We start from the raw sequence: 20,188 nt of genomic DNA on the forward strand, positions 1-20,188 counted from the left end.
TAGGCATTGCAGCTGACAAAGTAGGGACTGAAGACACAGTGAAGGGTCTCTAACCAAGGCAGAAATGTCCCTGAGGAAGATGACTCTAGCAGCTGTGAACAGGATGCCCTGGCAATCTGTTAAGCCTGTGGGGGGCCTACTCTGTGACGGTCACCTTTGCAGGCCACCTCGTTCATCTTTACAGCCTGTGGTAAATATAATCACCTTTATTTTATAAATGAAGAAATTGGTGTTTACAGAGATTAAGCAATTAGATGTTGGTCATAAAACTAGTAAGTGATGAAGCTGGGGTCTGAAACCAGGTCTAAGTCCAAAGCCTATGCTTTTCCCATTATAACACGCCCCCCCCCCCCCCACCACCTGGTGAAGGAAAATGAAGTAAAAATAAGCCCGAGATCGTGAGCTTGGGGTACAGGGAGACCTCACGACTGGGGGCAGAGGTCAGGGACTGGGAAAGGGGGCCTTTCCCTAGAGGAACACTTCTGGGTTTAGTTTTGTTTCTGGGTCCTCCAAATTTTAAACCTGTGGATTCAGGTGGGGTGGTATCCAAGCGGGAACAGGCTATCAGTGGCCGGCAGTCTATGGGGAGAGAGGATGAGGCAGGGATGGGTGCACACTGGGAAGCCGTCTGCAGACAGGTGGTAGCTTTTTGCAACATAAGAGCAGAGAGGTTCCTCTGGAGGTTAAGTGTTGGAATAAAACACAAGGGGGACAGGGAAAAAGGCCTTTTGGGTGTCCCCCAGCTAATGGTAGTGGGGCAGGGAAAGGGAAGGAGGAGCAGGTCCCACCTCCACGAACAGACAGATGGTCATAGGCACACACGGCCTCTCTGGGTGTGGGTACTGCCCAGTGCCAGCCGAGATAATCCTCCTGTTCGGTTCTTGAATCTTATTTCTCAAGGTGCAACTCAAATTCCCACCAGCCCTATTGGAATTTAAACCTATTCATCTCTGTAACTCCAAACCGTTAGCATTATGCTTGGCACATAACACATGCTAAATGAATACTTGCTGAGCTTAAAGGAACAATTAAAGGGAGCAAAACTACTTGGCGATGACAGTTAGCTATTCTTTCTGAGCCACATCGTCTTCATTTGTGAGACGAAGTGATGATTGTTAGGATTAAATGAGATATGTAGGTAAGGCATTTAGCACAGTGCCTGGAATATGATTGCTTACTAACTGTAATTACTTTTATTAGCTGGCAGTGACCATGGAAGTAAAATATGTAATAGGAGCCCAGGGTGCAGAATGTGAGGAGAGAAGGAATGCTCAACAGTCCCAAGGTCCTCTGTGCATCAGAGTCCTCTCCCTCTCTCCCCCCTCCCTCTCTCCTTCTCTCTCTTAAGCAAAACATAAAATTCCACTGATATCCTGCCGATTTCCCCCTGTCCTAATATAAGGAGATTCTTAGCAATCTAAGTTTGGCCCTACGGAGGATAGCTGAAATGACCTTCATGGCTGCTTGCATGATTCTAATAACAAAACTGTTAGGAATTTTGAATCCAGCTAGATAACAGGCCCACCTGCATGTTTTGTTTTTTATTGGATTCTCTAAGTCAGGGTGTGCCTAGCCCCCCCCCCCCCGTTTGGCAGCTGCTTTGGGAGGGAAACTTGGTGCCCGAGATCCCCAGAATCAGCAGCAGCCCATTGTCCAGCCTATCGGAGCCAGAGATCACTGCTCCCTGACACAAAACCCTCCCTGTGATAAACAAAGCCGTTTGTGGCAGGCTTTCCAACAGAGAATTCTCTCCCCTCGGTGAGACCTGAGGAGGCACCGGGAGGCAGGACAAAGAACCTGCGGCACCATTGTGCGAAAAGGGCCCAGGACGGTCAATGACCAGACAGTTCCCTCCTGTCACAGCCCCTTCCACCCGGCCCGCAACTTTCTTCTCACCTTGGGCCTGACTGTGCACCCAAGGCCTCGAGTTTTATCCACTAGGACGAGGACCCCAAGAACCGGGCCTCCTACCGGGAGCTGGGGTGCCGCGCGCCCTCGCAGCCTGCCCCTCGCCTGCCCTCCGCCGTTCAGCCCTGTCCCTGCCAAGCCCGACCTCGGGCTCTGCTCTCCGCCCCCCTCCCCTCCCCTCCCCCACCCGCAACCCACCCCTTTTCAGGGCTTAAGGGACCTTTTCTATTTGCGGAGCCTAAAGAAGCCGGTTGCCAAGGTGACAGGAGCAGGAACAGCAGGGAGCTTGCCATGGGGGAGGGGTTTCACCCCCAAACAGCTGTCAGCGGGAGCAGGCCCAGCTGGAGCGGGGCGGCTGCCGGCGCTGGGAGGAAACAGCCCCAGGAGGACGCATTCCCCGTGCGGTACCCCCCCCCCCAAGTCTCCACTGGTTACTTTCCCCGGGGGCAACCAGCCAGCCGGCTCAAAAAATGCTCCAACAACAAACAAAAACTGCTCGGCGCCCCCCCCCCCCCGCGGGCGTGCCCGCGCATGCTCGGAGCGGCGCTCGGGCGGCGGGAGGTACCCCGCGGGGCGGCGGGGCCGGGCAGGTGCCGCTCCCGGCTGCCCCCTCCGTCAGGGCATAAGGGTTCTCTCGGTCTTTTTGTTTGTTTGTCCCAGGGGCCCTGGGAGGATCTGCAGCATCCTAAACCTCCGCGCTGTCATCCATTTGGGAGGTGGGGGAGGGGAGTGGAACCCCAGGGTTTGCGAGAGGAAGGGGTGGGAGAGTGAAGGCAGAACGGGAGGGGACGGCGGGGGGCAGGAACGGTGCCAAGCCTGCTGATCTGTGCCTCCGGGGAGAGCGTCTTTGTAGCCCGCAGCTCGCAGCTGCTCCACAGAAAGTCCTGCGGAAACACTGGTTTCTGCACTGCGTACAGTCACATATTGTCAGTCCCAGGCCACGCTGGGGCCCGGACCTCAGCCCGCAACTCACCTGTGTTCACCCTGACCCGGCTCGAGAAGAGAGCCCTCCACTAGACTCTGTTAACCCAGAACAATCTTAGAACCATCAGGCTCTTTGAGCTTTGGGTCAGAAATGAGAAAGGCCTAGGAAGCCCCAAATTACTGTCAGAACTGAGAGAGGCAGACACGGCTTAATGACTGAGAGCCAGGATCTGACTGCCAGATGTGGACTTGGTTCCCAGTTCTGCTCTAGAGCTTGTATGCTGAATGAGTAGATAGAAGAAATGCTAACTGGGGGTCCCTGCTCTTGTCCAAGCTGCTATCAACTCATTGTAAGAACCTGTCTTTACCTCTCAGCCTCAGTTTCTTTCTCCACAAACGATGAGACTGAACCAATCTCTAGAGAAAGTAATGCCAGAGAGAGAGAGAGAGAGGCACTTGGAGCCACAGGGCAGTGAGGCTCTACAGGCTCTGTAGAGGCCACTGGAAGGCAGAGACCAACCCTTTATCCTTGGGAACTTCAAAAAGGCCAATAAAGAACTTTAAGTCAGATTCTTCCAGCTCACTGTCATAACGCTCCACTTGTGCTTTCCTGTCGCGGATACCTTTGTCTACTTTATCTGCTGGGTCAGCTGCTCGCCTTTTGCACCATTTCATTTACACCATCCTGCCTGGTGCTGAGAGGACCATCTGTGCTCTGTGCCCACTCACCTCGTACTTTTTCCTATAATAGAATTTATGATATTAAATGGATTGGCTTATGTATCTGGCTTCCTCCTTTTGACTGCACACTCCTTTAGGTAAGGAATCATATTTTTACCATCTTGGTTCATTAGTAACAAACATATAGTAGGTTCTTAAGAAAAAAATAGATTGGATGAACACCGAGGGTCAGTGGTTGTCTCAGGGATGTGACCAGGGTGAATCTCTCTTTAGTGAGAAGCCACGTGGTCCACCACTATATTTACTTCTGTGCTATAACAGCTCGGTCTTGTTCCGTAGACTGGTAAGTCAGGCTTCTAGGGCTCTTGGTGGATTTTCTCATTAGAGATGGCCAACAGGGGCAGTGCTGGGAGAATGTTAGCAGGCAGGGAAAGGAGTCTGGGCCCGGGGAAGACTGATTCACCAACTTCAGAGAACTTGCCTCACAAGTAACCTGCTGGGTTATTAGTCTTTTAAAATTTGCTACATTTATTCTCCAGTGTGGCCCTCGCTGGCCCCCTTTGGATAGATATCTCCCCAAGGATAGCTAGTGCTCTGTGTTCCTACAGAGCTCAGAGCTCCCATATATTACAGCACTCATCACACTATGCTGCATGGTACTTGTCTGTCTTTCCAGACTGTGCTCTCCTGGAAGCCAGGGCTCAGTCTCATTGATCTCTGCATACCCAGAACTTGCAATACAACTGGCAAAAATTAGCCAACAAATGTGTGTGGAATGATGAGAAAACAAACTTCCCACTTCCTCACCTCCCTGTGTGTTCTTACATGCCTCTGGCTGGCCCCTGTCCTTTTTGCTGACTCTTAGAGAACTTCAAAATAGTCCCACTGCCAACTTCCACCCACTCAGAGTTAAGAGCTATGACTGCATACTCTGAGATTCACCATTGTGCCCGCTGTGAAGGACTCATTTATTCCAACGGATGTGGCTTCCTTCTTTAAAGCTGGATTAGAAGCGTGAAACAGAATCAGGATCTGATGAACACCTCAAGGTTGGAGGAGGGGAGAGAGACACATGGCTGGCACCTTAGCACATCCATGGGAAAAAGGAAAGTTTGACAGTTTCCCCTGACCCACAGTCCTCCTGAGTTGTTGTTTTTTTTTTTTTGGGGGGGGGGGGATATGATCCTTCTTCCTGGAGCCCTTACCTGGTGCAATGAGGGGATGGGCAGCCACAGTGGGCACCATCCGGCTGAGCCCAGCCCGGCCCTCCAAGCTCCCTGGCACACTGCTGTTGCCATCTCCTTTCTTGAGTGGCTCCATCACACTGTCAGTTAGGCCAGACTTGGCACCTGCGGGGGAACCCTGAGCAGTGTTTCTGCCCTGTGATGGGGTAGGCAGAGGCTGGCTACCACCTGGCGTGGGTTTCAGGGCCAAGCTGGGCAGGACAGGCTGAGTGGGGTTAGGGCCCGAGGCTGCTGCAGCTGGTGTCTGTTGTGTTCGGAGGGTCAAGTTCTGTACCTGGAAAAGAGGGGTCTACAGGAGTCTGGAGAATGTGGGTAGGAGCGATGCCAACACGCAACTAAGATAGGGAAGGAATTAGGGATGGATCCAGGAATGGCTGAACAGGACAGGGGGTTATAAAGTCAGAGAGAAAGAGAGAGAACAAATTAGGGGCTGAAAGAGAAACCAGGAGCAGGTAGAGGTTCTAAAGGGGACAGGAGAGAGTGCCAGTGACTGGGCCCATCGGCAGAAGATGTGGAATTTTGAGAAGGGAAGACGGCCAGGCTGGGGCAGGCCCGGGCAGGCAGGCGGGCTGGGCTCTCTCCCTTCTGTTAACTCCTGCCTCCTCCAAACTATCAGGGTGAGATCCATACCACTTAGAAAGAATTCCCAGATACAGCAGGGCGTGGGGCTTGCCACCCGGGAAAAGGCCAGGGTGAAATGGAAAGTTAATTGACCAGCAAGGCCACCAGGCAGAGGGTTGTCCTGTCCTCCCAATAAGGTGAACACGGCTGGGCCTGCTTATTCAGCCTGGTCCCTGGCGCCCTCTGCTGGACGCATAGAGGCTGTGCCAGACTCGCATCTGACAAATCTGATAATCTTGCTACCAAGTGCTCTCCACGTGGTCCCCATTCTGTAGCTGGAGGTGGGGGGAGGTGGAAGGGGGAGGGGGAGGGTGTTCCTCACCCCGCTGCCCATGGAATCTTTCCAGCTACAGCAGATCTTTGCGCTCCCAGCAGTGGGTAGGGACTCAGGACTATCTTTGCCCCCTCTTCCATGCCTTTTTTCCCCGATTCCTAGGGGTGCTGGCGTGTGTAACCAGAGAGGGATTTTCCACATAAAAAGCAACCACAGCAGCAGAAGTTGCACTGGGGAGGGAGAGTGTAAGGTACAAAGGTAGCAAAGACCACTGGGTCTCACTGGTGTGACCTCAGGCCGCTGCTCTCTGACTCCTGACCTGTGTCGCAGGAACAGTCAGGAGTGGCTGAAGCCTTCTCCATGGGGAATGAAGGAGCAAGTCTGGGAGCACTGGGCTGTCCTGTCTCCCACCTGCTTTCCTAGAAGATCCCAGCCTTTCCAAAGATTCAAAGCTCCACCAGGACTTGGGCCCATACCCGGTATCAGTACCCCTCTATGGGGTGCCCACCCCCCTACCCTCCCGCAAGATGGAATCCTCACCTGGGCAGGGGTGGGGGGCCGGGCGGGGGAGCCAGTGCCGAGCTCAGGCTGCACAGTAGCGACGGTGGCCGTGGGCGTGAAGATGAGCTGAGGGGACAAAGGAACAGTGCCGCCTAGGCTCCTAGCTACCTGCACCAGGTTACCTGGCTGGGCCTGGAATCACAGGAAACGAGGTGCCTTTTACCTGCCCAATGTGGGCTCGGCCATAGGACAGAACAGTTTAGTCACGGAGCAGATATGGGGAAACAGGGAGACAAGACAGGGAAGGAGTCCAAGGGGATCCCCTGAAAATCTCAAGAGGCTTGAGGCGTCCTGACCTCGGCTGGGCTGTGAAGGGGTGAGTGGTCGGGGAGAGCCATGCTGGGGCTGTACCCACATCAGGTTTACTGCAGAAGCCTCTGTGAGGAGCTCATCCTAGAGGGAACCTACATTCACAGGACATCCTAGTCACTCTCTCCGCAGCATCCTGGGGAGCAGGGACCCTGGGCTGAGACAGATGCCCTAGGACCATTGTCTGGGTCTAACCCACTCCTGACTCCAGGTTGGGGTCAGAACAGGACTCAGCTCCAGAAAGGATGATTCGGTCATTTTTAAGCTGAGTTTAGGTGTGTGTGTGTGTAGGAAGCAGAGCACCTAGAGCTGTACTCGTGTCTGCATCCCTTCCATGGGGTGCAGGCTCTGTGATGGTCTCTGTGTGATACTCCCAACCCTGCGAGTCTGGCTTGGCACCAGTGCGGACATGCTGGTGTCTTGGAGCGTGCTTTCCCTGGAACTCTGGGAGGCACCTGTGCTTGCCCCTCTGTGCATGTACTCTCTGCTTTGGGGAGGAAGGCAGGCAGGCTTCGGGACTCCAGTTGGGGCAGCTGAGTAGGGCAAGGGAAAGAGTAAACTGAAGACAAAGGCAGGCTTGGGCAGGGTCACAATGTGGCTGTCCTTTCCCTAGAGACATGGAAGTCTATTCTGTGCTGTATGTCTAAGAGGCTAGTCCCTGGGAATGGAGCTGCACCTCAAACAGTGAACCCAGAGTTAGGAATGAAGTGCAGGAGCAAGACCAGAAAAGCTCCAAGTGTCCAATTCTGGCGTCAGGAGCAAGGGAGGGGAGGACTGTATGCCAAGGGGCTGGAGGGAGAAATCTTCAGAATGGGAGATAGGAGGCTGGACTGAGCCCAGTGGAGAGCCATTAGATGCTATTGTCTCCTCGGAGGCAGGCTGCTATTTTCCCAGGAAGTTCTTCTGAATCTCAGGAACCTCTTAAATTCCTAACAACTTCTGCAGCCCTTAGGGCCAGGTGTGAAGGAGAGATTTTATGTATGCATGTCCAGGGCTGATGCCATCCTGAGTACATTTGGCCCAAACAAGTCCACCTGACTAACAAATGATAGGGTGATCCCGATTAGAAGCAGGCCCAGCTGGGAGGGCAGCGGAGGCCACAGCCTGTCCCGAAGCTGCCGCCACCTTCACCACCTGAGCCGGGAGGTACCTTTGGCCCCTGTGCAACGGCAAGGACTGTCACAGTGAGACAGACCAGCTTCCCATTTCTGTAGAGGATATGGACATTTCTGTGCTTGCTTATCTCACGCGCCCGAGTGTACAGACCACTGGGGAAGGACTCCTGCATTCTCTACCCTAACTAATTTTAGGGAATGGCTTATGATAAGAAGAGGACAATTCAGTTGCACTCTAGGAAGGGAAGGAAGGAGGCATTGTGGCTAACTTTATTTCCTGGAACCCCACCTGTCCTTGAGTCATGGAGCCTATGCCAAAGCTCCCCCTTGGCCTTCCGGCCCCATTTCTTTCTTCTACCCTTATCTCTTGCCAACTGTTTCCTAGGCTTCTTCCCCTCCCTCGACGGATCCCCACCCTTCTCTAAACTCCTAGCTCTTGAATTCTCTGCCTGTTTTCCCCAGGCCCACCTGAGCCATGGCCCAGGCTGGGTACTCACCATCTGTGCCCTCAGGTACATCTGTGCTTGGCTTGCAGTCAGGGCTGGAGAAGATGTGTTGCCCAAGAGCACAGCCTGCTGGGCGATGCCCGAGGCTGTTGCTGAATTGACACTCTGAGCCCGGTTGATGAGCTGGGCTGCTGCTGGGGAAGCTGCCAGATTGATCTGATGAGAGAGACACATGCAGTAGGAAACAGGAGGTTCTGTTGGTTTGATCCGTGCCCCGCATCCATCTTGTTCTCTCCCCACTCTGTCCCTTGGTGGATTCAGTCTCATTCAAAACCGTCTCTGGTCCTTGGGCCCTGGATCTTCCCTCCAGCACTGCCCTATCTCTGGCCTACATGCAGAGCTGCAGGGAGGATCCAATGGCGAGAGAACTGAGCTACGAACAGAGAGCCTTGACAGTGGAAAGATGGCAGGGACTTACCAAAAGTAAGGGTTAGGAAATGACACATACTTTATTTCTGGCAAGAGTAATAGATTCCAGCTATGATTGTACGTGGCTAAGGATTCACCATGACTGGGTCTTGGGCAAGGAGGAATGAGCTGGTCCTAGAGCTGTGGGCTCTGCCCGCTGCTCTGCATCCTACTCACCGAGGACGACTGGGCTGGGGCCTGTGCAGACACACTGCCGCCTGAGGTGCTCCCTTGTCTGTTGGCCACCAGGCTTGCCTGGAAAAGAACAAGTCTAATCACTAGAGTCCCAGATCTCCCCTAGTCATGCCCCAGGCTCTCACCCTCCAAGGAAGTACTACAGGGCAGTGGTAAGGAGTCAGACCTTCATTCTACCTCATCTGTATAACCTTAAGCAGTGCCTCAGTTTCCTCTTTTATAAAGTGAGGATAAAAACAGTGTCTACCTTGTAGGGCTGCCAGAAGGATTGTACACGGCAAGGCATTTGCACGTAAGCATTCTAATTGTCAGCTATGGCTATTAGCAAGGTTTCCTGCTCTCTCAGCCCTCTGCTCCTTCCCTCCCTGTCGTATCTGGGTCCCCAGGCAGAGTATTGTACACGCTGTCTGCGATGTCCAGCCTACCCTCTCCCTTTGGCCAGCTTCTCGTCACCCTCCAAGTGTAGCGTCAATGTTACTCCGGTAGAGAGGCCTTCCCTGGCCACCCAACCTAAGGTCTTCCTTGTACTTCAGTCACAGTGGTCTGCTCCTCTCCTTCACAGAGCTTATCACAACTGAGATGTTTACATATTTTGTTTCCTTGTCTATTTGGGTTTCTGTTTACTGGCTCTCTCCCCACTATAAGCTCCAAGAAGACAGGGTGCACAGTATATTTAGTGCCTGACATAACTTTGGCATATAGTAGGTGCATAAAAATTTTGTTGAATGAATGATGAGTTCTCCTCAGGCACTGATGGCAGACAGGCAAGCCGAATGGGCGACAGCCTTTGCTTGTGGACTCCTTGACCCTTGGTCCCATCCCTGTGGTGCAGGGACACAGTGCGGAAGGCCTCCTTCCTCGGGCTGGGCGGGCTGAAGCTTCCAGCCGCTCCACCGAAGGGCTGTGTGACCTTGGGCCAGGCGCTTAGCCTCCCAGAGCCTCTTTCCTCATCGGTTAGAGGGTGCTGACGACAATGACGCTCCTTCCCAGGGTTCTGTGCGGGCCCAGGGAGGGCATGCACGGAGCGCGTGTGGAGTGCCTGCTTTTCTTACTTACGCAGCTGCCACGACCTGGGTGGCACTGGCGGAGCCCGTCTCCTTCTTACCTGCTGCACAGCTGCCAGGCTCTGGAGCTGGGCGCTGCTGAGGTGCTGCTGCTGCAGCGCCGCCGTCTGCAGCATGAGGTGCTGCTGCTGCGCCGCGTACATCTGCTGCAGGTACTGGGCCGCGGTGCTGGGCTGCCGGTGCAGGGCCTGCTGGATCACCTGGGGGGCGGGCGGGGCACAGCGATCTCACCAGCCCTACGCTCGCCTCCTGCAGATTCGCCCCTCCTGCAACCGCGCCTGTCAGCCCCGTCTGTCTCCAACCGCTCAGGGAAGGCCACCAGGTCTGAGAGCACCACCACAGCCAGCACCTCTCAGGCAGGTGGGGGAGGCATCTCTGCCTTGTCTATCTTGCATCTCTTCAGGGCACATGCTCCCCAGAACTGTCTGCCCCTGTGTTGTCTGCTCCCCTTGACTTCAGGGCAGCCCACCACTGTTCTGACTCACTCTCAGGTAGTGGAGAGGCTGAGGGAGACAGAAGTCCTTTAAGCCTCCAGTGACACTGTGTCCCATGCCAATGACACTGCCCTTCACCGCCATTCTTCAGCCTCAGGTTAGGGTGGTTGGAACACAGGGAAGATGATGACAGAGGGAACCAAAGCTCAACGAAGCAGAGAAGGAAAGGGGTGGGAAGAGAGACAGCTCACTAGGGCGGCCTATCGCAGCTTAAGCAAGACACCAGCCAACTAAAACTTACCCAAGGCCACACCATCCCCGCTGGGGCCTCAGGGCAAACTTGGGCCGCTGCCCAGGGTCTGCCCTTAGCTGCCTGGGAAGTCCCACCAGTCCCTTTGAAGAAGGGCCCCTGGGGCTTGCAGAGCAGGCCAATGCCACAGGGTGATGTGTTTCTCTCTCATTCTCTCCCTCCCTCCCTCCAATGCTTCCTCTTCTGAGCCACCACCTCCCACTCCTGGCCTTACTGCCATTCCCTTTCCTGATGGGACTGGCTGAGCCACAGTGGAAAGGAAATGACAAAAGGCTGCTCTCTGTTCCCCTCCCCCTCTTTACTCTGCCTCTCAGAGCCTCTCCCAACCCCCAGGAACAGAGAAGCAATGCTTTCCCCCAGCCCCAAATCCTCTGTCTTCTCATGAGCCCCAGAGACATTTCTCCTCTCTCTCCTCGCCTGGTCACCCTCCCGCCATCTCTTCCCAACCCGATGTCCCACTTGAGCCCTGGCCAGGCCTTGGCCTACTTCCTGCCCTTAGTCTGCTGAATCCCTGGCCACAGGGCTGCTCCCAATGCTGGGTCCTGCCCCAGCAAGGGAGCCTCCAGTCTGAGTCTCTCCAGCTTAGCGTGGTTTCCAGGGCTGGTGCTCTAGCACAAAATAACTGCTGGGCTCAGATTTGGGGTTCGGTGAAAATAGGCACATTCCCGGATTCTGCCTGGGCTCTGGGGTCTCCCAGATACCCCCACCCACCCCGCGCTTCCCCTCGGAAGGGCCCGATTTACATGAGCTCAGTCCTCTTTGTTCTGGTTCTCCCCAGGACCCTTCCTTCTTCCCTTTCCCTAAGCTTCTTCATCTTCCTTAGGCTCCAAAAAGCACCCCCAGCAGTCCCGCCAGCCGTGGCAGAGATACCGCGACTCTTCCTCGCTAGATGTCAGCGGGGAAGTGGCTTCCGTACAGCACATGACCAGGGTGCTGCCATCTGCCAGAGCAGAAACCCTAATCCCTGATGCCTAGAGTTGTGCTGAGGGGCAGGAGGAGGGCACAGCCTCATGCCAGCTGCTAGAAACTACAGCTGCAATGCTCACATGCAAACGGGCCGTGGAAGAGCCTGGGCGGCGTAATGGGCACAGAACACAGGGTTTAAGGGTGAGGCAGAGCAACGGGAGGGGCAGGGCCCCAGAGTGTCCCATGGCACCTTCCTTCACTAGATTTCTCAGGCCCTGGCACTGTCTGCTGTGGCTTCTCCTCCGTTCCCTGGCCTGGGCCTGGGGCCGAAGCAGGATGAGGCCACGTGTCTGGTACATCCAGGCTGTAACAGCAAAGTCACAGAGCAAACGCTTCTCGGCTGCAGTTTCTCTCCCGCCCTTTTCATCCGGAACCTCAAGCAGGCATTGTAGTGATTAAGAACACAGGTTTTGGGGGAGAATTAGGTTCAGAGTTTTTGTCTTTACCTGAATGACTTGGACAAGTTATACCTTCTCTGAGGTGCAGTTTTCTCAACCATAGAATTGTGCCGAATAACAACCATTCTCACAGCTGGAGGAGTAAATATGTGCAAAACCCTCCAGACAGCACTGGGCACAGAGCAGGTGGCGACACGTGGTCACAGCTGCGTTTGGAACAGTGTGAAACCACTGCGAAGCCGCAGGGTGGCTCTGCAAACTGCTGCTTTGGCGAAGTAGGTAAGAAGTTACAAGGACAGGGGAGTGTTTGGGGGTTCGTTTTTGGTCCTCTGTCTTTGAGAAACTTGTATTTGTTACAGGGAAGTTGTCATTTAGATGGTGAGTCTAGGTTGTGGCTGAGCCGCTCCCAGTCACTTTTTCTGTTTATTATTTTCACTGTTTCTTACACTCTCACAGACCCATCCTCCCAAAGCAGCACTCTGGGGTCTGACTCACAGGTAAGGGAGACGTGTCCAGATCTGCTAAGTACTCCCCCTCCTGAAACTTCCTTGATTGGACCATCCAGCTTCACTTCTCTAACACCCCAGTTATTCCACCAGACCACGCTGACACGTCCTCCTGGCCAGGCCTGGAGGTGATCCAGGAATTCAACCCGAGATCAGCTGGAATCTCACCTGCACGGTCTGCCGGTCAGGAATGCCACTGTAGACAGAAATCTGGGGCCCAGCGGGGCGGCCACTCCCACCACTGCTGCTACTGACCCCGCTGGCACTGCTGGGGACACTGGCACTGCTAGACGAATGGGGGACCGGCAGCTCATTCTCCATGGCCTGTAGGATGGCACCGTCAGGGGGTTCGGATGGCGGAAGAGCAGGCGGATGCTGGGAGGAAAAAGGCAGAAGTGACAGGTAAACACTGACTAGAGCAGCCCCACATGTGCCTGAGTTTCCCGTCGGCCTGTGGGGGCACTGCTTCTGCACTGCGGTCTGGGACACCCCTGTCAGCAGAAGGACAGGGTGGCGTGCTCACCAGGCGAGAGTCGAAACCAGGTCCGCCTGGTTGTGAGCCTGTGACCTGCTCAGTCTGCTCGAGGAAGTACACCAGCAAAGGAGGCGGGTCTCCCCGAGCTGTCTTATGAGGGTCACCTCTCACTCCTTCCACCCCTTTATTCTTGGGATGGAGACATTGATGGTCAGAGAACTAGTTACTTAGCCGTATTTGTACAGCCAGTTATTGAAAGAAATGGGATTACAAATCTAGAGAGGACGGTCTGAGAGAAAAAGGCAAATAAAGAGGCAATAAAATAAACTGAAGTGCTTATTTTATTTTGTTTTGAAAGCCGGAAGGGCTTCGAGTATGTTTGGAGTCTCTGTTTTCGTTATGAAGTACTTACTGAGTGCTCTCTAAAGCTGAGTAGGGCACTAGGTTGAACGATTTGGTTAAAATCGCAGGGTCTGGAATCAGAAGGACTTGGGGTTGTGTCCTAGCTCTGCCACTTACTAGCTGGGAAACCTTGGCAAGTCACACTTCTCTAACCGTGTCTCGTAAGCGTCAGATGTTAGAGTGCATGGATGGCTGGGAGGGTAAAGCAAAGCAATGATACCAAGCGCCCAGCAGAGTGTCGGGTATACACCGGCCCATCCTCTGTGTGCCCCACTCGCCCCCCTGGGCTTGGGCTCCCGTGAACACATGCATGGTTTCCTCTCACTCTCTTACCCTCCCTCGATGGGCCTGACGGCTTGCTCTGGTTTACTCTAATGAGCTCTCTCCCCATTCCTGACTTCTTTGCTGCCTCGCCACAATCTCTCCTAGCCCTCCTTGCCCTCGGCTGACCTCACTCTGCATGTGGTTTGCTCTGCGTCTCGCTCCCCTGCTTCACATGCTCTGGATCTCTCTCCTCTCACTGTGATCTCCCCTGCCTGAGGACCGCCCTCCCCACCAGGCCGGGGCAAGCACACCCTGCCTCCTTCACTCCCCTGCGTGCACATTCTCTCGCTCCCTAGATAGAGCATGCTTCCTCTGCACCCCCGGTTTGCTCTCTCTGTTCTAGCTCAGGCTTTTGCCCTCTCTTTCTGTCACTCATGCAAAGCACAGAGGAGGGAAGGACAGATTCTGCCTAGGGGATCAGGGAACACTTCAAAGGAGAAGGAACATTTGAACTGCCTGAACTCACACTTTCACAGCATAATATGCCCTGTCCCACCTTCCATTCCTTGCCAACCACTTCTAGACTTTCCCAGTCAACAATCTGAACATCTGTTGAGCATCTACCATATGCAGGGCATTCTCATTAAGTACTGGGAATAGAAAAACGTTGAAAACATGAATCCTAATTTTAAGGTGATTTAATTTCAGTACCTTCCATCAATGGAGTCTATACTAATAATACTGATTATTTATGGAGCACCTACTATGTGTCTGCCACTATAGTAGATGCTTTATACATACTTATGACCTCCCTTATTATCTCAATTTTGTCAATGAAGAACTTATCAAAGTAACTTATCTAAGGTCATCACAGAACGAGGATTCGAAACCAGGCCTGACTCCAAAGCCAGAGCTCTTCCCAAACTACGCCTGCAGAGTTCACCCATATTCTTGCTTGGAGCCATTATTTTAATGACATTGGGCAAAGTCCATATCAGAGCATGCTAGATTTTTAGGGGTGGAAAGGAGGCAAGATCACTGAATTTAATCCCCTAATTATTAATTAATGTCTATTAAATATTTTATACTGATAAAATAATCTCTCTTTCTAGATAATGCATACATAAAAGATCATAGGCATGTGCACCTACCAATCAGTTTAAGAAATCAAAAGTTACCACTATCTTCCTTGTTTTTCCTACACAAAAACTGACATCCAGTTTTTGGGAAAGCGCCTCACTTAAAGAGATAGGCAGGACTCCTTGGACTCTCTCCAGTAGCATGAACATGGGAGGTGCCCTCAGAAAACCCACTGGACTCGTGATTTAGTCAACCAGAGGGTTGAAGTTTTCCCTGAGAAGGAATCTGAAGCTGCCGTATGCCACTTTCTCATTGGTCTCCCAGGGGAAGGAAACTTGAGTGGGAAAAAAAAATTAGGAAGCATGGACCTATATAGTAGCTTTCAAACTTTTTCTACTACAGTTCCCCTCTTTGAACCCAGGCTTTTAGGGCCTCCCCTCTCCTACCTTCCTTCTGCCTCAGAGCTCTGGTCTGGGGGAGTGGTGGGGTTCTGAAGTCTCAGTGAGGGTTACTGAAGCATCTGTGGCCTCTCGTTACCCCCCAACTCTGCCACCCCATGTTAGAAAATCGGAACCCTTACACTTTCTTAGTATTTAGGCTTTAAGCATTTTATATACCACTTTTCAATTTCCTTTTAATTCCTACTCTTATTCCTCCCTTCTTTTTCTAACTAGCTCCTTATTTCTTCCCCAAGGCTACTGATCCCTGTGGACTCCCACTATGAACACCAGCCAAATCTGATTAATGGCTAACGTCCAGAACTGGAAATCTGCTTTTCTCTGGGTTCCAACTCACTGTGTGGTTTTGTGTGAGCTCAAGCTCTGAAGGCTGTGATTCTTACTTTAGTCAATTTCCCCTCCTAATCGCAGGGGACCACTTTGAATGATGTGCTGACTGTAACCGGCTTAGCTAGTGATCTTATTACAGGTCTCTGCCGCCCATGGGGCCTGAGACCAGCAGCTGGAGAAATGCTGATGGTCCTGCCCTCCCAGGAGCCGCCAAGTCTAGGGAACACTAGGCCTTTGTCCTAGGGTCAGGGAAATCCATTTGCTGCGGATTACAGCTGTAACAGAGGTTCCAGGGAAGTAGGTGGAAAAGACATTGAAAACAGAGCTCTCCAAATGGAGCTTAAAGCCCTGGAGTGAACTGGGGTGGGGTTCCTAATGCAATTGGAGACTGACAGGAAATGAGAGGCCTCGTCTGCCCCACAAAGCCTGCTGGCTGTCATCATCCCTGCAGTGGCTTGTATATGGGGACTTTGAAAAGGTGGGGAGATGGGGCTGCTTGGCTATGGCTCTGCCTCTCCTCTTGGGTTGCTTCTCTGTCCGAGGTATAAATCAATAATAGCAGTGTTCAGGCTCTCCACACTTAGGGGCCAGAGGGCAGACTGCCTTACACCCCAGCTGCTGCACAAACATAAGTCTCCTGATTTGCAGCAGTCTAATTGCGCCTTTGGCAGCTGTCTGAGGTTACTGATACATTGGAAACAGTCCAAATGGATTCAGCTCAAACCCCCTCAAAAAGTCCCTCCTTTCCCCAATCCTCTGCTTCTCGCCTCCTTTAGTGTCACTAGAAACCAAAGTAAATAAACAAGGGCCACCAAAGACAGACATGAAAGGCGAGAAGTTAAAACTGACCATGCAGTCCTAGGAATCCAAATATTTCGTTGTGAAATAGAACCCCATAAGTTTAAATGGATCAACTTTTCTGAAACCTCCCCGTTTTCTTTGTAATTTGTAGAAGGCAGACTGCATCAAGTGTCTCTGTAAGCTGGTTGCTGGTTGGTTGGAGAATAAGGAGAGGGAAAGGGAGGCTTTGACCCTGTTGGAAGGAACATCTAGTTAAGGCCACGCTATGCCAATGCGGAGTGTCTAGGGAGTGAGACTTGGCAGCGACAATCTCCCTGCTCTGAGACAGGGCAACTGTACAGCCTGTGTCTCTCTCTGCAAAGGGCCAGATAGTAAATATTTTAGGCTTTGCAAGTATACAGTCTCTGCCATGACTACTCAGCTCTGCTGGGCAAACACAGTCGTGGACGCGTCATAAGAGGGGTGTGGCTGTGTTTCAATAAAATGTGAGTTACAAAAACATGTGGAAGGCTGGGTTTGGCCCGTGGGCTGTAGTTTACAGGACCCTTGTCTGTGGCAAATCTGTTTTTATATTTCAGCCACGTGGCAGACAGTGTACCTGCAGCTTATTGGTTAGCAACATGGACTTTTGTGTTAGAAAGACCTGGGTTCAAATTCTAACCACCAGCCGAGTGTCCTTGAGCAAGTTATGTTCTTCGGGGCCTCGGTTTCTTCAGCAGTAAAATGAGACCACATCTCCCTCACAGGGTGGTTCTATGGATTAATTGAGATGTCTGTTGAGTATTGAGAACAATACTTAGCAAATAGTAAGCATGTGATAAATGGCAAGGGCGCGAGCCCAATTTGGGATTTGGAAAATGATTCCTCTAACCACAGCAAACAGTGAGGAGCCCATAAGTTATTTTTCATCATTGGTCATAGCCACACTTAAAAATCTCTTTATATAGAATCATGGTCCTTTTACCTATCAAAATGTTGGTCTTTTAAATTTTTTTTTCTAAAGGGGAGCTTTTCCAGAAGGCCCTTTAGAAACATAAAATTTAAAGAGAGTCTGTCTCCAGACAGTGATGAAGAGTGGATGCTCTAGAGCCAAACTGCTGGGGCTCAAACTTCAGCTTCCTAGTTTTGTGACTTTGAGCGAGTTACTAAATCTCTAGGCTTCAGTCTCAACTGTAAAACTAGGCCAATATTACCCCTTGTAGGGCTGTTATATTAGATGAGTTAATATATGTAAAGCAGTTAGAGCCATGCCTGACACTTGGTAAACACTTAATGTTAACTGCTATTATGATTATGATCATCATTGTTATTATTGACATTATTAAAGATCCTTTAGAAAGAACTTTACTTCGCGGCTTAAAGAGGGATGCTGTCCTACTGGTTTCCCAGAAGACAAATACACACGCGAACTTGGGCCCAATCATTACGTGAAGCTGGTACCTAACTCTAAGCGCCCACAGCTTTAATCTCCCAGCCATCATCACACTGTACCCACGTCCCTTTTTCTCCCACTTCAAATACTGCCTGTTATGGACGAAGCTGTGCTCCCTCAAAAAGATGTGAAAGTCCTAACCCCGGGACCTCAGAATGGGGCCTCATTTGGATATAGGGTCACTGCAGATGTAATTAGTTAAGATGAGGTGATACTGGAGTAGGATGGGCCCCTAATCCAACATGACTGGTGTCCTTATAAAAGAGACACATACACAGGGAGAAGACAGCCCTGTGAGGATGGGGGCAGGGACTGGAGTCACGTCTTTATGAGCCAAGGAACACCTGGTGCCGGGAGCTAGGAAGAGACCAGGCAGCGTTTTGGAGGGAGCACAGGCCTGCTCACACCTTGATTTCGGACTTCCAGTCTCCAGAACATTTCTTAAGCCCCCCAGTTTGTGGCTCAGACTGGAAAGAGAGGAGGTTGGGGTAGGGTAGAAGAAGAATTAACTTCCCAAGAAAAAGATACCTTTATTCTCATCAATAACCTCAAAGTTAGAGAAATCTTTATTTTTTATTTTTTATATCTAGTGATGGTAAATTTTTTATGCTATGGTTTCAGTCAGTTCTTCCTTGTTTATTTTTTAGTAGAGCCATGTATTCCCAAAGACCTCTATAAAAATCTCTCTAAAGGTACAAACTTCAAGTTATAAAATAAATAAGCCCTGGGGATGTATGGTGACTACAGCTAACAATACCGTATTTTCACATTTGAAAGTTGGCAAGAGAGTAGCTCTTAAAATTTTTTACCCCAAGAAAAAAAATTCTGTAGCTCTGTGTGGTGATGGTTGTTCCCTAGACTTATTGTGGTGATCATTTTGCAATATATACAAGTAATGAATCATTCCGTTGTATACCTGCAACTAATATAATGGTGTACATTAATTATACCTCAAATAAAAAAAATCTCTCCATACTAAGTCTCTCCATAAAGCATGCCTCAGCACATGGCGTGCACACACGCACCCTTACTACTTCCAGAGCTTATCGTTGCTGCCACTCCACTTCAGCCTCGAACTGGCCTGATGCTGAGTTATGTATGCCATGGTAGGTTAGTCTTTCTGCCACTCCTACTTCCTGGCAAGCACAACTGGGCCAGGATAGGGATCACAGGGAACAGCCAGGCTGCAACATCATTGTTCAAGAGCATAGTGATGTATCTATAAATTCTTCACCAGCCCTCTTTTCTCTTCTTGCTCTATCCCTCCAAACCCGGATATACCTGAGACCACCGGGGGCTCTCTAGGTATCACTTAACTCATTGTAGCACTTGGGGCTGAGGAGTTGGCTCACTTCTATGGACACTAGCTGAGAGTGCCCTGCAGAAGCTGGGGCTACACTGGGTGCCCTGTTTTTCTGCTCCCACCTGAGCATGCTCCCCCCAGAGCTTATGCCAAGAGGTAGACTCCCTTAGGATCTCCCTTTCCATCCCCTATGAGGAGATGAGGGAATGGGGCTTACAGACTTTGATAGATGGGCACATGGGTTGCTTCCATATCTTCGCTACTGTAAATAACGTTGTAATGAACGTAGGGGTGCATATGTTCTTTTAAATTAGTGTTTTGGGTTTTTTTGGATAACTCCCAGAAGTGAAATTACTAGGTTATAAGGCAATTTTATTTTTAATTTTTTGAGGAACCTCCATACTGTTTTCCATAGTGGCTGCATCCATCTGCATTCCCACCAACAGTGCATGAGGGCTCCCTTTTCGCCACATCCTTGCCAACATGTTAATTGTGGACTTACTGATGATAGCCATTCTGATATCTCACCGTGCTTTTAATTTGCATTTCTCTGATGATTAGTGACGCTGAGCATATAGTGACATAAGAAAAGATCTCAGTGTCACTAATCTGAGCATCTTTTCATACTTCTATTGGTCATCTGCGTGTCGTCTTTAGAGAAGTGTCTATTCAGGTCCTCTGCCCGCATTTTTATTGGATTGTTTGATTTGGTGTTGAGTAGTAAGGGTTCTTTATAAATTTTGGATACTGACCCCTAGCATTTTCACATACCTTATCTACATACGAGGTTGGTCCTGTCAGCAGGGTTTATAAAATAATTTTTTTTTTCTTTTTTAAAATATATCTTTATTGATTTCAGAGAGAGGAAAGGAGAGGGAGAGAGAGAGACAGAAACATCAATGATGAGAGAATCACTGATCGAGCCGCAACCCGGGCATGTGCCCCGACCGGGAATCGAACCCTGATCGCCTGGATCCCAGGTCGACGCTCAACTGCTGAGCCACGCCCGGCCGGGCTATAAAATAATTTTTAACTATTTAATTGAAAATACAAGACAAAAGCAACTGCCCCAGGATCCTTTAGACAGGAGGGATGTGGACACCTGCCTTTCCTGAATGCCTACTACGCGCTGGGCACGGCCTCAGGGAAGCAGCGTGATTTGAAAGGGGGAGGAGGGCCTTTGTACTCAGAGGAAGCTGTTTTGATTCCTGCCTCTGCC

At 51.2% G+C, this 20,188-nt stretch overlaps 1 protein-coding gene across 2 annotated transcripts in view; it reads right to left on the reverse strand.

Moving 5' to 3' along the window:
• Positions 1–20,188, reverse strand: part of PHC2 (polyhomeotic homolog 2) — an 83,164-nt gene that overhangs the window by 34,450 nt on the left and 28,526 nt on the right. For both annotated transcript variants that reach the window (XM_081143873.1, XM_081143874.1), the window contains exons 2-7: positions 12,593–12,799; positions 9,852–10,010; positions 8,729–8,806; positions 8,135–8,299; positions 6,193–6,279; positions 4,719–5,031 (exon numbers count right to left, since the gene is read on the reverse strand). In XM_081143873.1, the coding sequence (XP_080999999.1) occupies positions 4,719–5,031; positions 6,193–6,279; positions 8,135–8,299; positions 8,729–8,806; positions 9,852–10,010; positions 12,593–12,745 (955 nt within the window). In that variant the 5' untranslated portion in view covers positions 12,746–12,799. The remainder of the gene's footprint in view (positions 1–4,718; positions 5,032–6,192; positions 6,280–8,134; positions 8,300–8,728; positions 8,807–9,851; positions 10,011–12,592; positions 12,800–20,188) is intronic.

This window comes from Miniopterus schreibersii (assembly GCF_964146895.1).
Source record: "Miniopterus schreibersii genome assembly, chromosome: 8".
NCBI classification, from domain to species: Eukaryota; Metazoa; Chordata; class Mammalia; order Chiroptera; family Miniopteridae; genus Miniopterus; species Miniopterus schreibersii.